Source organism: Heliangelus exortis, chromosome 8, assembly GCF_036169615.1.
Source record: "Heliangelus exortis chromosome 8, bHelExo1.hap1, whole genome shotgun sequence".
Lineage (NCBI taxonomy): Eukaryota > Metazoa > Chordata > Aves > Apodiformes > Trochilidae > Heliangelus > Heliangelus exortis.
In genome coordinates this window covers 5,124,587-5,141,893 of record NC_092429.1, presented here as the reverse complement: position 1 = coordinate 5,141,893, position 17,307 = coordinate 5,124,587, and the positions used below count along the sequence as shown (strand labels likewise).

The 17,307-nt window shown below is 45.0% G+C and overlaps 1 protein-coding gene across 2 annotated transcripts; it reads right to left on the bottom strand.

Moving 5' to 3' along the window:
• Window positions 1–283: 283 nt before the first annotated feature.
• On the bottom strand, window positions 284–9,422 carry TMEM59 (transmembrane protein 59). Of its 2 annotated transcripts, none has more exons than XM_071750107.1 (8): window positions 8,844–9,422; window positions 6,128–6,233; window positions 4,017–4,111; window positions 3,670–3,822; window positions 3,329–3,413; window positions 2,927–3,011; window positions 2,035–2,143; window positions 284–1,266 (listed from the first exon to the last, which is right to left on the bottom strand). In XM_071750107.1, the coding sequence occupies exons 1-8, from the start codon at window positions 9,405–9,407 to the stop codon at window positions 1,111–1,113; spliced, it is 1,353 nt and encodes a 450-aa protein (XP_071606208.1). In that variant the 5' UTR covers window positions 9,408–9,422; the 3' UTR covers window positions 284–1,110. The 2 variants fall into 2 exon arrangements, with proteins under 2 accessions (XP_071606208.1, XP_071606209.1); XM_071750108.1 differs by having other exon boundaries at window positions 2,927–3,008.
• Window positions 9,423–17,307: the final 7,885 nt, after the last annotated feature.

The window sequence follows — 17,307 nt, the reverse complement described above, 5'->3', positions numbered from 1 at the left end:
ACCAGTTTTATGAGTGGGATGCAGCACTGTATCCTCCAGAACCCTCTGGAGTTCTCAGCAGAATTCAAACCCTGCCCCCTGCAGCTCTGGGAACCAGCAGCCAGGAATCTCCTCAAATAACCACAAAAATGTATTAGAAATAGGAGAGAGAGAGAGATTGCTGTGGTTGTGCCAGGGAATTGTGTAGCAAAACCATGTTACCCACGAGAGGAATGCTACAGACTTCCATCCCCATTATGCTGGGGTCAATAATCAAGCATAGCAACAAGCTGTATAGCCAACATTTTCTGTACAGTCAATTTTATTTATCTGTTCTCATCTCTAAGGAATCAACTTGTTTCTGTAAATGAAGTTACACGGCTGGAATAGTTAATCAAGAACAGAAAGAAGAATTTCTTCAGGAAACACAGGCTCTAACTTTACAAGCAATTTAAGACTAAAAGGCTAAAGTTTGACAAAATAATTAACTGTGTTATATTCTCTGAAGGGATATGTCTAAGTTTTAACAGCTTCCACCTCTCACAAACTGAGTTCTAGTCTACAGCATCTCACAAATCCTTTCCATCTTGGATATTGCCACACTGTAAAAAAAATATATTTCTGTTTCTGGAGACAGGGTTGTTTGTGCATGGACATTAACAAATACAAAAAAAAAAAAAAAAAAAAAAAAAAGAACCAATAATTTTATAATATATTCTCTTAACTAGAACAGAAAGTGCAACACTAAAAAGGCATCTCCTGCCTACTTAAAATTTCTTACACCTTTACAAAGCTAACTCTGAATGTACACATTACATCCTAGAACACAGAAAGAAGTCTGGAAGTGTCATGGGAACAGTACAGAAAGCAGCTTACAGCTCTTGTAAGCAAGAAGACACACAGCAAACACTGTTGAGAAGTGACTATGTCTGGAAACAAATATAAATTCAAGATGTCAATCTTCATTACTAGCTGCAAACACAATCCCATGGCATTTGTTGATTCTGTAACTTTATTTGCATTTAAAGACTGGCTGCTAAGCTTCTTATCTGAAGAACCATCACAAAAAAAGTAAAATCAGGAGTTGCTAGCTCTGTTAGAATTAGTCTATTGGTTCCACAGGAGACTTATTTAAATTGCTGACTGAGACAGATTGACTTTTGTAGGAAGAGGTCCTGCTTCTTCATGTTCCTCAGTCTTGCATCTAACCACAACAAGTGCAGAGGATGGGTATCTGTTCAGTTTTTGGTCATTCATGTATTCCAAGTCTCCATAGATGCTCAGCTTCTGAAATATTTAAACAATTTACTTTAAGACAAAAACTCTCCACATTGTGAATAAAACACATTTCATCATTAAGCTGCATTCCTGGTTCTGATGGCTGCAGCCTTTCAACACAAGTTAACCCAGGCTTTCTCTAACATCTGAAATTCATGGCTGGAACTAGATTTGAATCCAAAAGAAATTAATTAAATCTGCCAGAACAACAGAAGATACAGTTGCTTGTGTAACAGCTCATTTAGTTTGCAAAGACTACAAGCCTTGCTTACTTTGTAAGTGCAGGAACTCTGGGCACAAGAGGTACAAGCTCAGCCAGTTCCCCTCTGATTAAGCTCTCAGTGCTCACTGACAACCTTCTGTCACTTCTGTTGTCACTATTGATCCTCCTGGATTAAACCCACACTACATTCCAACTACACCATCCAACCCTCACTCTAACTTTATTCCCAGATAAATCAGAAGCAGCCTCCATTTGTTATGAGTGATCTGAAGAGATTGTTAAGAGTAATCTGTTGACAGGAGAGCACTAGAAAGCAAAAACCATCAAATCTGGGCTGCCTGAGAAGGGCTCAGGGCACCCATCATCCATAGGAATGAGCAAGGTCTGTTCAGCTACATCATTTAAATAACAAAACTGTTCTGCTATCACATGCACAAAATAAAAAAACCCACTTTCTAGTAAAATTTCCCCTAACATGTTCATTACTATCTAGACAGCTGTAATATAAATGTAGTATCAGGAATAAATTCAAAACACTGTTGTTATGGAGTTACCTCAGATGGAACATACTGCTCTACAGCTGTAGCTACAGTTGCACAACAAATCCAGAGCAGCACCAACACTGACAGGACGAGCGTGGTGGTTAAAATCCAACTGGAATTTCTGAAATTAAAAGAATGTTACTTGATTTCATGCACTGAATACAATGCAATCAACTCTGTAAAAAAGTTGGGCTCAATTCTGATGGCACTTCCTGCTGATTCATTAATCTCTTGCTCTTCAGCCTCAAGGTCCACTCCAGACTCCCAGCCACTCTAATGCCTATTTGGTATCTGAGTTCAAACTCATAAAAAACTTGCTGGGTGTTTATTCCAAGCATCCTCCCACTTAAAATTTTAAAGCCAGGTCTTTCTGTCACACATTTGGGGTACAAATCACTGATTCTTCATTTTTTCAACTTCTAAGGGGAAAGTAATCACAGTAGGGGAATGAAGAAGGAACATGCTGATCTTCAGCAAAGCTTTAATAAAGACACACTGGGCATTTGGAGCCTGGAAATGAGTTAAAGCAAACAGTGCCTTTCATATCAGACAGTCCCAAAACAAAATATAAACCAAGTGGTTTGTCCTGAAACATATCTAAGAGCTAAACAATAGGCAAAGCACAGTCTTGATTAAAAAGCTGACAGAACATAGTAAAAAACCAGTGTAGGAAATTATCACTCTGGTGTTCAACTGCAAGGAGAATCAAAGTTGGCAGGAGAACTGCAAATAACATGGGACCAGAACAGAACAGCACTGATTACAGTCAGACAGCAACCTGAACTGCCCTGAATCCTCAACCCAGCAGACTTGGAGCGCTTGGAGATTTTACAACAGTGCCAGCAGCCCCACAGAGGACAGGCCACTGCCCTCAGGAGGTGTGGATGTTCTAGCTGGTACATACATGGAGAGACACTTGAACAAGCTGTCACTTTCTCTCTCTTCAAAGAGTCCTCGGTACGTCTGGGAGCTTCCTGGGTGTGCAGCTGCTGGAACACAACAGCAGAAACAGCTCTCAGGAGAGCAATAACAGAGAAGACCCAAAAGCCACACAGTTTGTCTCTGGAGAACACACACACACACAAAGAAGCAGTTTTTAAAATGTCCCTATCTTGTACTTTTCTATTTCCAGCAGAGCTCTGTTTCCACCACAGGCTTTGCTAAGTGTGCACAGTGCAGTTTAACTGACAAACATAAAATTATATTTTAGCTTTCTACAAATCTGTTGCCACCTGCAACGTGGCTTTTTCCTGCATGATGGGGAACATTTGCATTTGCTCCTCCCAAAGCCCAAAGAACAACTTACAGGCTGCTTTACTCAGTGACAAGGATCCTTTTGAATCTCCAGGTTCCTGATCAAGCTGTGGAACATACTGTACTTCTGGCTTTGACTAAAACAAAACAGAGTTAGGAGATCCAGCTAGCAGGCTGGGTCTTGCTCATTTATATTTTCATAACTAATCCAGAAATTAACCTTAACACATGCACCATTCACATGAAGTCTGATTATTTCCACCCCCCCTGGCCCTAAAGGCAGTGGAAAACAGTGGAATAAGCACTCTGATGGTGTTTAACACTTTTCTGTGACTGAAAGAGTTAAACATTTAGCAGCCAGAGCACCTTAATCTCAACAAAAAGGTCAAGCACCTGGAATATGACAATTTTGCCATCATCTGCTTGAAGGTAGAAAGTCCATGAGGATGTTATGAAGCTCTGAGCAGAATCCATCATGTCACTCCAGAATGATCTCACCAGTGTCAGAGGAAAGAGGAGATGAATTCTTGGCATCAGGGACATTAGCTGCAAGTACAACATTAACTATTTTCCATTTGTTTTTACAGGAAAAGAAGCAATGTTCTTGCTCAGCCCTCACCCCATCTCTAGATTTCAGTTTTTAGGAAGGTTTATCTTCCATTTGAAGAAATTTGTAAAAGAGAAGACACACTGAACAGAAAACAAGTAGGTGGTATTTGAAAAACATGTCATCTACTTACTTGCTCTTGCCTTAACTCAGCAAATGGCAACTGGTTCTGGCATCCAAGATGGCAAGCATATTGTTCATCAGATTGGGAGTATGCTTCAGTACAGGCTGCAAGGAAGAAGTTCCCCACATGAGAAGATAAATTCTGCCTTTTAGTTAAGAAAACATTTTCAGTAGAAGTTGGATCAGAAACAAAGTAGCAGCTAAAAGATTAACAATTCCATTTGCAGGGAAAGATAACACAGTCAGCATGCTCTGAGGTCTAAAGAAGGTTAAGGAATCAAAGCTTAGACAGAGGAGGCACTTGAAACCTGAATGCAATCAGAGAATGGATCAGAACTGTTACCCTGGACAAACTCAGGCGTGCAAGTTTTCCTGGATACTCCCACTACAGTTTTTCCTATACATGTCATGTAAAACATGAGGTTTTTTCCTCACAGAAGAGAGCTGGAATCCTAAGAAGAACAGAGGGACCATCAACCCATTAAATCCCTTAGAGGTATCACAGGAAAACCAAAAGAGCATTTTCCTGCTAGCCTGAGGAGTGCAGAAACTGCACTCACATCAAGTATGATGGAATCTTTTTTTAATGAAAAAAGAAGCCAACTCTTTCTTTTACAGACAGCTTCTATTAGTTGTTCACTAGAGACTATAAATACCAAGAAATCTAAATTCTCAAAAGATAATAATTTAGATTATTTTGCTAATGGAGATACTGGGCACATGGGCACAGCTCTTCCCCAGAAGCTCCAGCTTGGATACACAACACTGCAGTACTACCTGCAACTAAAGACTCAAACCAAGCAGCATCACAGGGCACAGCAGCTCTCCCAGTTTCCCCCAGGAGGAAACAGAGATGATCATAAAGGCTAAGAAGAGCAGCTGAACATTTGAAGATGCTGCTCATAGCACCTGAACAACAATTCTGTGGTAAAACTGCCACCAAACTCGTGTTTGTAGGCAGGAAGAAGCATCAAAAGACAGAACTGAGCAGATCAGCCAAGATGCATCCTGCCAAGCACAGCTTACTTAGTCAGGGCCCCAACCAGTGCAACAGATTACAGAACAGAAGCCAGCAAAAGACAACAGCCTCAGGAAGGAGAGTTAAACCAGAAAGTAAGCAACTGTTCAATTACCTCTACATGTGGTCTATTGCTTCATTACTCTTTTTTTATGGCACTCTCTCATGTGTGGTTTGACAACCAGACTGACGTGCTGTGTCACAGCTCCATACAGTGTATGACAGACACAAGCATTAGCCCATTTCTAGAGGATTTCATGCAGTTTTGTATCACATCAGCATCTCTGCATGTCAGGCTTTCTCCTTGCACAGCTCCCCCAGCTAGCCACTAGCCCTCCTGTTTTATGAGCTACTGAGAGGATAAAAGGCTCCTCTGAGTGCTGGTTCAGTGCTTACTTGGATTGGAAACACAGAAAGGAAGCTCCTGCCTTTCCTTCTGTGGATGGCTGTGCCCCACTTCATCTCCAAACAGAACTGTGAATCAGCTTCTTCCACATTACTGGATCAAAGTTCCACACCATTCCATAATCAGTGTTATTCCACACAAGTCCATAATCAGGCCTATAGTGCACATATTGCATTTCACTGTGAAATTTTAGCTCTAACACAGCTTATCTCAGATAATTGGTCACCAATATTTCATGAGCTCTTTCAAACAAAAACAGGTACCTCATTCCCAGCAGGTAAATCTCAGGAAGCAGACCACAAGTTACAAGGCCATTAAGATCTGTGTTCTTACTCCAAGCAAATAATTTTGTTGGGAATTGCACATGGGACTGTTTGTTGCATAGAATTATTAAAGGAAAAGTCTTGATTTTACAGGATTTTTTTTTCCAGTTATTTTGTGTTTTCTATGCCAAATTTACATTAAGATGAAGTATTTCTAATTTATTTACAGGGATTGATACTCCAGAAATCTGGGAAAATCCAAGGAGAAACTCTCAGAGAGCTTCCCCTAAGATTTTATTTAGTATCTTTTACATCAACCTGACGTTGCTAAACAAAACCTGAAAGCAACTGAGATAATCCCATCAGTTTAACACCCCCTTCCTGCTCTTCCCTCTGTTCTGTCTCCACGGGAGGGGATGCTGGTGAAGTCTTACCAGAGTCACATTCCAGTTTGGTTCGATTCAAATCGATGCCATCATCCACAAACTGACAAATGGAAAACAGTCTGCAGCCTCGCTGGCAGGCGTACAGCTCCTCTTCCTGGGGAGGCACAGGAAAAACTTTGTATCCCTCCATTTCAAAATAAATTGTCAGAAAACAAACAATTTGGCTACTTTATTTTAAGTTGCTGTTTGCTGTTTTGGTTTTTTTTAAGTGCTATAAAAAGCCACCCACTAGAGCACCATCCTTCTTCCTTCCCTCCACTAGATCCAGAAGCCAAGCTAACCACGACACTCTGGGCTATCTGAAATAATCTGGAATAAAACCAATAAACCCTTGTCATGGAATTATTGATTTATTTCTTCTGGTTCTCTGGTGGGGCAGACCTGGAACAGCAAATTCTGTTTTGGAATTCCTGTCCTACAGCTCACAAGTGAGGCTACACTGCATTTTTAAAGGAAGTGTTGCTTTTAAAAATAAAGAGATGGGGCTGCAAAGCATTTATTGACATTTAACCCTACAAAGAGTTTGTAGTTTTCCATCTCAGAACTCAAACAGTAGAACCCAACAGGAGAGGGCAAAATAAGACTAATATTGACAGTGTTATAATTTATCTACCAGACTGTAATCAGAACTCCAACAGAATTGTCATAATAAGAGATTATCTTCTGATGAACCACAGCAGTTAATCAGGGTACTGCTGACTTGCTAAACCAGTTCCACAAACACACTTTTTTTTTTTTTTGTTTGTTAGATTGAACCAAATGGGAAAAGTGGCTCTCTGGCTGCAACCATTAAAAATATACAAATACACAAACCCCTACACCTACTCTTTCTTCTGTCCACACCACCCAGGGGATGGATGTGCAGTTTCCACCTGCAGTGCTCTCCCTGTGGTGGTACAGTCACCACCACCTCCAGGACTACACCCCCTCAGGAAGCTGACCCATCAAAACCACCAAGCACACAACCACTCAGATGGCTCCTGCTGAACAGGTGGAAAATGGACTCTGAATTAATTTAACAAAAACCAAACAAACCACACCCTGGGTACAACCCATTAGAAATTAACTGGGCAGTGCTTGACTCCAAGAGCAAAGGCTCACATGCTTTTAAGGCACTGGAGAAAACTGGAAGAAAATTACAGCTTAACTCTAAGGACACTGACAAGGTGCCTAAGAGAAGACATTTTGTAACTTACTTATCCAGACAAAACTATGCCAGGTTTCCATGGAAGCCTCAGTGAAGCCTATCTTACTTTCCAGTGACCATTTAAATAATTTCCTACAATTCAACTGTTAGTTTTGGGGCAAATAAAAAGACTAAATATAAAGGAAGAGATGGCTGCATTATTCAACAGCTCCAACACCTCACAACAAAGAATGCAAAAGTACAGTGAAATAATCACAGAATTATCAGCTTTCCCTGAACTTGAAAGAGTGCCAAAATGGTATGGAAATGTACCAGCAACACCTTCAGTGCTAATGGCTCAGGTTTCATTATTTCTTCTTGCTCTCATCACACAAAAGCTCAAAAAAATGCCTGAAGTACAGATGGGAGTTCACTTCTATTCCACACAACTCCCTCTGTGGGGATGCCTCCATCAGCCAGAGGCACAAAACCTGATTTAAATTTCCCAGGAATGCAGGAAAAACCCCATGACCTAACCCTGTCACCCCTTCCAGTTGTCTGCTGCCCTCATGAGAAATCTCAAAGATGGGGGAAGAGCTTCCATCATTAAGAGTTTAGCCTGGTACACAGCTGCAGCTGATAATTAAGTATATTGCCCAGAAAAAAACAGGAAAGGTGAGATTTTTGGTAAACGATTTTGCAACATCAAACCAGCAGCTGAAGGCTCACAAAGCTCTGAGTCAATGGCAAACTTGGGAGCATGAAATTAAATTCCCATTAGACACTCTTTCAGTGTTTTATCAGAAGATTAAAAAAAAATTCATTCAAGTGAATCCAAACAAGGGATGAAGGTTTGGACAATCTACTAATTTATCATCACATTTATCATCTTTCATTTTTCAGTATCCAAGTGTCACACCAGCACCCTGACTCAGGATCTTTGGCCTGTTACAGCACTGTTTTAGTGCCCAAAAATATGGAACAGTCCAAGCTAAATTACAGCTGCCTCTTTAAAAAGATGGGGAAAGAAAAAAACCCAAAACAAACACAAAATAGCAAGTTGCCCTCAAACCACCAAGCACTAACAGAGCTCTACTTTGACGGTGGCATCTCTTTGGCAAGCTGCAGCCTAACCATCTCTTTCCAAAATTAAACATCTTCCTTTAGAGAGGCCACTGCATTCTCTACTGGGAGGGGAAGGAAACCTCACGCAGATGAGACTCGCCATGGCAGAACAGAGAGAGGCTGCTGACTGCCCCTCAGCACTGCGAGCAGCAGCTTCCTCCGTGTTTCTGTTTGCTTGAACGACAGGTTCAACACCGCTTGAGGAAAGAGCCGGAGGGCCGCGCCTCCACCAGGGCTCCCGCCCCGGAGCATCCCGGCCATTCCTGTCACTCCGCAGCACAACCAGGGGGAGATGGGCGGGCAGTAGGCCAGGGAGGGTCGCGTCGGGGAAACCGGGGCCGTGGGAGGCGAGGGAATGAGGGAGAGAGAGAAGGAGAAGGGGACCGAACCCGGGGTGAGGCCCTGCCCGCCAAGCGCCGCTGCGGGGAACCGTGAGGCCGGGCCCGCCCCTACCTTGGGGTAGGTGTGCAGGGAGTAGGTCAGCTGGCAGGCGCGGTGACACGACGCCGTGTTGCCCAAGACGGAGTCAAAGGGCTCGGAAGAGGCGACGGGCAACGACCCGACCGCCCCAGCGCTGCTGCTGCCGCTGCTGCCACCGAACAGGAGCGTCAGGACCAGAGGGAGGCAGAGGAGGCCGCCCCGCCGCGCCGCCATCTTGAGCCCCCACCGACGGCAACGGGAGGCAGCGGACTCTCGCGAGATGAACGGCGTCTCGTCCTCGCCGCGCAGAGCCCTCTGGGAGATGTAGTCCGCGCCGCCGGGAAGCTCCAGCCAACCCATAGGGGCTCCCCGCCGGCGGGAACTACACGGCGGAAAGGGCGGGGAAGCGGCTTCCGGGAGGCTCTGGGCAGTGGCATGGACCGGTTTGTGGTGCGCCGGGCCCGCTGCCCGGAGAGCCCCCGCCGCGCCGGACCGGCCCCCCGTGCTTACCGGCAGGCAACCCTCGAGTCCCTCAAGGCAGGTCCCCGGCCGGCGCTTGGGAGGGAGGGAAGGGGATGGAGGGGGCGAGAGGGGCATCGCGGCTCTCCCCGACCCCCCGGGTCTGAGGAGAGGCGGTGACCCCCCCGTACCGGGTGTTGGTGGGGCGGTCCCGCTGCCTTCGGGCCAGGAGGCAGCACCCCGGGAGGAGCCAGGCTGGTCCTCGGTCAGAAGAAGGGGTGTGAGGCTTTCGCCGGGCCGCTGTCCTGCCGAACCGAGCGGCCTGGGGGGACAGCGGGAGGGGCGATGTGTAAATGAGATGCGGTGCCGGTTCGTCACCCGAACCTTTGCTGTGGTGAGGGGACCCCCAAGAAGGCAGGGAAGCCACGATAAAAAGGTGCAGGGGGCTCTGCTGCGTTGGAAGGGGTGTCCTAAGCCGAGGAGGGGTGTAGTGATGGGGACAGACTGTTCAGCAGGGGCTGTAGCAATCAGGGGGTGAGGGTTGTAAACTGAAAGGGGATAAAATTACACTGGGTACCAGGAAAAATGTTTTGTGAAGAGGGTGGTGAAACACTGGCCCGGGTCACACACCGGGGTGGCAGAAGCCCCATCCCTGGAAACATTCCAGGTGAGGTTGGATGGGGCTCTGAGCAGCCTGGTTTAGATGGAGGGGTCCCTGCTCACTGCATGGTGACCTCCAACCCAAACCATTCTGTGGTTCTAAACTTGGCTCATTCTTGCCCATTTGGTGGGGTGTAGGGTCAGGCTGGGCACACAGTTGAAATGCAGGCAGGTGACACCATCAGCTTCAGCAAGGAGGGCCCTGCAGTTGTTTGCATGGTGGTGCTGTATGAGACCTGCCAGCTGATTGTAGGAGCAGAACAGGAAAACATTTTCTGTACCAAAGAGCTGATTAATGTACAGTCAGAATGGAAAAGACTTGATGATCTCAGAGGTCCCTTCCAACCCAGCTGATTCTATGATTCTATGAAGCACCTGTGTTGTCAGACCACTGCTGAATCTTTGCCTCCCATCTGCAATAGGAGATGGGCTGTTTGCAGTCTGTTCTGTCGAGGTTTGTGGTAAAAAACAGGGTGAAAACCACTGCAAGTGTCCAGTGTGCTCGAGTATGAGAGACATGTATAGAATGGAATCCTTAAATTCAAAACATTTCTCTTCCAGCAGGCATATGCTGTTACATGCCCCGAGTCTGGCAGATCAGAGTGAAGCATCTGCTCTGCTTTTTAGGTACCTCAGCCATGAGTTGCAGTAGGCTGCTAATCTCAAGCAAGTCATACCCCTCATCTCAAGCATCTCAACCCATCATACCAGACCATTGTGTATTTTGTGCTCTGGTTCATGCCATAATCAATAATTCATGTGTATTTAGCAGCCCCATTAGCTGAGATGAAGCCAGTGTCCTTATTTATAATAACATTCTGCTTTCATAATAGCTTTTCTCTTTTCCAGAGAGTTGTGGTTGTGGAAGACATAAAAAGATGGAAGTCTATGCTTGAGCTTCCTGGGCAACCAAAAGAGAATCTGATTGAAGCTTTGGAGGAGCTGAAGAAGAAAATACCTTCCAAGGAAGTGTTACTTTCAACAAAAATAGGTACATCTTGCCTGATCTGGGCTGTGAACATTAGGCTGTCTTGTGTCTGCTTGGCTTGTCAGTGCAAAAGAGACAAGCTTGCAAGCTTTTCAAGAAATGGGTGTAGCTGCCAGTTAAGAACTGTTGATAATCCAGTCTGCAGTTTTCAGAACTTGTAATGAAAAAAATAGCTACTCTCTAATCCCTGCCAGGTTGCCTGCTTATTCCCAAATGCTGAATTGCCCTTTCTGTGGTCAGCTTTTTGAAGAGCTCTTCATGGGCACCTGTGTCTTCTTCCTTTTCCTGCTATCTCTCAGGGGCATGGCAGATTGCTCTCCTGCCATCTGAGCTGTGGCTTATCCCTTTGACCTGGCTGAATCCTCTGAATATGCCAGAAATTCTCCTCACATGGGCCCAGAGCTGTGTCCTGCATGCTCACACTGAGAAATCTCCAGCATGCCTGGCTCTTTTCCATAGGACTTGAGGGAGGAATAATGTGACACCACATAGTCCCTGCCCCTCCTGCCTATGGAGGGAATCCTGATGTGAGGGAATCCTGCTGATCTTTGCCATTACAGCAGCTGGATCCCCATCCCTCCCTTTTCTGTTTTCCTTGTTCTAGGCGGCGTTATTCCTGCGATTTTTTTTTTTTTCCCCAGTGCCTGCCTGAAGGTGGCTGGGCTGGAAAGAGCCACCGAAGCCTAACAGTGACATCTCCTGGCCAACAGCGTGGTGGTCAGAGAGGAACATCCCGCTGGAGGAAGGTCCCTTTTGTTTCCTCTCAGCGGGAAGGCTCTTCTGCACCCTCAGGACCTCTCCATTGGGGTTTCTTGGAGTCACTGTGGTGACTGCGAGTTAAAATGCAGTCACCAGCAATATCTGCTGCCTTAAAGGGGCTTTTAGTTTAAAACCAGCATTCTTAATAAGCCAATTTTATCAGGTTTCATTAGGTGTGGGGAGGTTATAGTCCTGTATTACACCAGTGGCTGCCCACACCTTGGTGACTTGAGGTGATTTTCACATTTCTAGGTAAATTCTTGCTAACTGCCCAGGCAAAAATCACTGTGGAGGTCAAGGAATGAGAACTTCAGGCTTAATTCCTAATCATTTTGTATTGATATCAGTGTCAGTGCTCTGGTGGCTTTGCTGGCACTGCCTGGGTTGCAGACCTGTGTGGCTGCAGTAGCACCGACACGATTTGCCTGGCGCCCATCCCTGTTTTTCCCACCTCAAGGAAACCAAACCTGAAGGAGCTGTGTCTGTTTCCCAGGTCACACGGTGAATAAGATGCGCAGACATCCAGACCCCGACGTGGCCAAACTTGCCAGAGACATTTACACAGAGTGGAGAACTTTCCTCAAAGCCCATTCCAACAAACCCTCCATCGTGGTCAGGAGCGATCCCAAGACCGAGGCTTTCCGGAAGAACGCACGGAAGCTGCTTTGTGAAGCCCTGGAGCTGGAGGTAGCATTCCCATCCATTTACCTTTGGCTCCAAGAGTTTTCTTCTTCTAGGAAGAAGTTAAACAAACCCTTTTCAGCCATAGGTGCTGGGAAGCTGGTCCTGCTTGCAGAGTGGGGACACGACCAGATGATCCGTTCCTGCTTTTAGTGATTTGCTGCATGACCCTATTTATAAGGAGCTTTGGTTTTCAATGAAGATAATTATTTTTTTGGTTGTTAACCAAGTAAACATGCTAATTGTGAGTAAGGGGCATTTGCTTTCATTTACATAACCAGCCAAGTTTTTTATCTATAAAAGGAGTAAGTGTATATTATTAACTTAAAGGTTTTCCTGCTGCGTAACAGCTGTAAAAGCAACACTGGGACCTTTTGGGTGTTTCATATTTAAGTAATTAAACATTTGTAAATTTAAATCTATTGCAAAAACATAGAGGCAAGGTTGACAGCGTATAAAGTGGTGATAAATACCACCAGAGATCCCTCAGGTAACTGTAAGTAAATGAACAGGGCTTTGCTGTAAGGCTTAATGACTAGTTTGCTTGGTCTACCAAATGCCATAATCATTATCCTTTTTAATTTATTCATTAATTGTCTTTTAAGTGGTAAGTCAAGTGATAAGAACTCAAAAGTTTCAAAGCAATGTGTTTGCTAGCTACAAGAGCAACCTCTCCAACTTCCAGTCCATCTGGACTGAGGCAGCACAAAAGGATGGTTTGCTGTGGGAACATCTCAGAAAGGTGGGAGCTCACCTTTGCCAGGCTGCTGTGTCAAACCTAGTTCTTGGGAAGCACATTAATGCATGGTGAAAAGGCTGGTAGGAGAGTCTTAACCTTTGGGATCTGAAGGCCATGGTACCACCCTAAAACAAGTGGTATTGGGTGAAGCAAAACCACCTCTGAACAGGACTCACCTGAAAGCACGGTGAGAAAAAACACCCTCTGCAGCTCTCCCTGTGTGTAAGCAGAGCTCAGAGCAGCAGATGAAGAGCTTCTGTAGGCAGGGGAATCACAGAGTTCCAGCAGATGGGGAGCAGGGGCACCTGAGAGGCTGACAAGAAGGGAAAAGGAGGGTGAGGCTGATTGGATCCAATGGGCTTCTGGTGCTGCCCAGCAGAGGGGCAATTTAGTGATGGGTAAAAAAAGAAAATCAGAATGGGCAAAGGACTTGGAGGAAAACTGCTTGGCATGCTGGAATCTGCATGCAAAGCATGGGAGATTCCCCATCACAAAAGGCAGGAGTGATATTAAAAGCATTTCTTGATGGGTGGGGGATTTTTTTTTTTTTCCTAAGCTGTGCTAAATTACAGGTTTTGGCACATGTTGAAGCAATAACTACATAATTAACATTTAGCAAATCCCTTTCTGCATTCTTAATTACACCTCCCTCCACACACAGAGAGCCCACATTTCCCTTTATAGCACCAGGCAGAGATGCCAAGTGTTTGGCATGTCTTAGAGTTGCTGTTGGAATCAAGTTTAAAATAGTATCCAAGGTACCTTCTATCAGCAAGATCAAAAGTGAGCTTTATGGCAACACTACACCGTAGCTTATAATTGCAGTTGAGCTCCATACCCAAAGCTGGTTGCAGATTAGTTTCCTGTTGTGATGGCAAAGCACTGCCACCCAGCTGGAGATGGGGATATGTTCCCTGCTACTGACTACGTTCCCTTGTTCCCTTAATTGCCAGGGTGGAATTAAATTGCTCTTCCTGTTACTTTTCTGATGGGAAGTAGATTTCCTCAAATCTAAGCCGATTAATGAAGGACCACTGAAAAGCCCCAAACTCCCATTTCAATCGGTCACTCTCCTTATTAAATGGCAGGATCTAATTTTATACTTTGCTTCTTTCCAGATTGATCACCCACTGGCTGAAAACATTGAGAGAGAAGCTTTTCATCTCTCTTCCCGTCTCATTAGCGCTCCGTATCGCCGAACCGTGCGGGCTCTTGTCTTCTCATTAAAGCACAAACCTGAAATCCGAGCAGAAGTCAAGGCTGGCACACTCCCTGTCCCCACCTTTGTACAGAGCCAGAAAAAGTGAGGTGTGGAGCCTGATCCTGAGCGAGAACTCCCTGTGCCTGCATCCCTGTGGATGCTGGGAGCCCTTCCCGTCAGCAGGGGAGCGCTGACAGTGTGACTCATTTAGCAGTACTCTGTGAGCAGGGATGCTGAAGATGAGGACTTCTGCTGAGGAAAAGTGGTGCTGTCAGTCTGACTTGGTGGAAATCTGTGTGGGCTTGTTGCAAGAAAAGGTTTCTTCTGCTCTGCTCTATGTTTTCCTGTCACAACGTCATCCTTGCTGACTCACCCATTTCTCACTCCCGCCCAGTCTGTCAGACCTTCCCTTTAGCTGTGTCCCTGATGTGGAGCTTTAGGTGTAATCAGCTGAAAAGCATAAAAGGAGCAGCTCTGTGGTGGTAGGAAATATTGGGAATTCAGGGTAATTGGGAAAGGTTACTTAGAGTTTAACCCTAAATCAACTGCTGCAGGCAGTGGCAAGAGCTGTGGCAAGAGCTCTGTTTTGCTGAGCCAGGAGGTTTGCCTTTGCTGCCTTCCATACCTGGATGCAAAATAGGTTTCAGCAACTTGCTCTCCACCATTCCATAGGGTCAGTCATCCTGTCATTGTGACCATTTTCAAAAGTCCTGGTGTGAAAATTACAATGCCCTGGTGCTAACAGATGCCTCTCTGCTGTTTGATGAGCAGCTCACTCAGACTTCCATACCTCATCATGATTTAAATGTGGTGCTTGTTCTTACTGTAACAAAAAAACCCAGCAAGCTTGAAATGAATTTTCTAAATAAAAATTAGTTATAAGCAAAATACTCTCTTTAAAGGCTTTTTTTTCCACCAAAAAGAACATAGTTCAGAATAATTGTATGAACAATTTTAAACAGCAAACTATTGTTTTAATTCCACCTACTCAATAAAAATTGAAAAGAACTTTTATTTGCTCTGATTTCTTTAGTACCACAAGTCATCTTGTTGTCTGTAAGCTATTACTAAAGCTGTGACATGCACATCCAGGTAGGTGATAAAGTGCTCTGTGTTCTCAGTGTATGCACACAACAGAATGCTCACAAACCATTTTCTGAGTTGCCAGGGAAGAGAGAACCAAGTATGAGGATGAGTGAAACCTGCCTGTTCACCAGCATGGGAACTGAATCCCAGTACACCATCAGGAAATGTCTTTTGATGAGTTGTGGTCAGCACTCTTGTTTTAGAAGAGCCACTAACAGGCAAAGAATGCAGCAAGAAAACTATGAATTCGTCTTCATCCTAAACCAGGGCTGAGTATTGATTATTTGGCCCTGCTAAATACTTATTTCTTCTCTGGAAGAAAAGGAAACACTCAAAACATACTTCAGCTGCCAAGCTCCCTAAATTTCATTAGGTAATTGCAAGTTCTCTTAAGAACACCTAATCCTGTTTTGTTTGCTTGGGTCAGTACAAGACTATTTTTTTCTGTAGGCATTGTGACAGCCCCTTCAAACAGCTGGTTTTCTACACACAGCAATGCTCTGGCCTGCAGAGCTTTCATTTGCAGAAGGTTCAGGTTAGGTGTGTTGGAAACAGCATGAGACAAACTGGTGGATATGCATGTGGTGACTACATGGGTAATATGTCAATAAAAACTTAGCACCTGTTGACCAGGCTGTAGCAAGAGATGTGAAAACCCTCAATTTATTTCTTAAAAGGAATCAGCTCCATTTCCCACTTACATAACTTCAAACTGCACAGCTGTAATTGAATTCACATATCCTGGAGTGTCACAGGAGGGGTTTGGGATCAATGAGTGACCTGGGTTTTGCTTCCAGAGCTGCAACGCCAAGACTTGCTGTGTTTATTTGCAGCTTTCTGTTCCTGGTGCCAGGCTGGGTTTTCTCTGTGTGTGAGAAGCAAAAATCCTCAGAAATGAGGATCTTCTGGTTTTGATGAAAGCCTGCCCAGAAGAGTTTCCCACACAGGTCAGGTACCATTAGAGAAATCACCTAAACATGCAGCCAGCTGATGCTGTGCAAGACATGCCTGGGAATCACCCGTATAGTTTGAGATGCATAATACAGGCAATACCTGAGGACAATTACTGGCAGAAAGTGAACTGCTCCAGAGTGATGAATACTCTGAATTCCTGCCTTGGAATGGAAGGTCTGGGAGGACACAGGCACCTGAGCCCTATGGAATGTGTTGCTGGCCGAAACATCTGATCTGCTATAGTTTGCCTATGGCAAACCCACTCACAGGGGGGTCCTGCAAGACCCACAGCAACACGAGTTCCCCACCACGAGGGTTACACATCTGTCAGGACCCCTCCCACATCCTCAAGTTTGGCCTCACTCTCCCAGGCATGCATTTCTCCTAAATTCTGCTCTTTCTCCTCTGGCTTCCCTTTGCAGTCCCTGTGTGGTGCAGACCACAGGGCACCACCAGTAAGACACATTACAAAGGCAGGAACTCTCCACAAGCTCCTGTCTTCATGCTGGGGAAATCCTTTTAGATTAAAAGGCAGGATGAAAGGGCTGAGCAGTGCCTCCCTGGTGCTAGGGTTCTCTGGCATGGTGCCTTTGAAATAGCTGGTCCTCTTTTTACAGGGAAAACTTTAAATGAAGGAGGCATCCAACCCGGTGAAAAGGTTCTTTTTTTTTTTTTTTTTTTTCCCTCTTTTTCTTAGCAGATCAAGTCCAGCCTGTGGAATTCTTTCAGGGAAAGCCATATCTCCTACTCTCCTCCCCTGCCTGTGCTGATGGCCCTTGGGGAATAAAGGGTGGGCTCAGAGCAGCATTGGGAGGGATGGAAGGGGAATTCACCCCTGCCAGAGTTGACTTTTGACCCCAGCTTCTGAAGACCAAATTTAGAAAGGCAGTAGGCAAGGAGCTCGTTCTGTTCCCCATCAGCAGGCATGGCTCAGGAGAGCTTTGTCCTGCCACAGATTACTTGGGGAAAA

What these genes read in the sequence shown, in the direction of transcription:
- TMEM59 (XM_071750107.1), bottom strand. Translation starts at nt 9,407, where the DNA reads ATGCCCCTCTCGCCCCCTCCATCCCCTTCCCTCCCTCCCAAGCGCCGG. An exon ending in CAAACTGGAATGTGACTCTG is followed by an intron (nt 4,112 to 6,127) that starts GTAAGACTTCAC and finishes TCTTCCTTGCAG; the next exon opens with CCTGTACTGAAGCATACTCC. An exon ending in AGCAGTATGTTCCATCTGAG is followed by an intron (nt 1,267 to 2,034) that starts GTAACTCCATAA and finishes TAAATATTTCAG; the next exon opens with AAGCTGAGCATCTATGGAGA.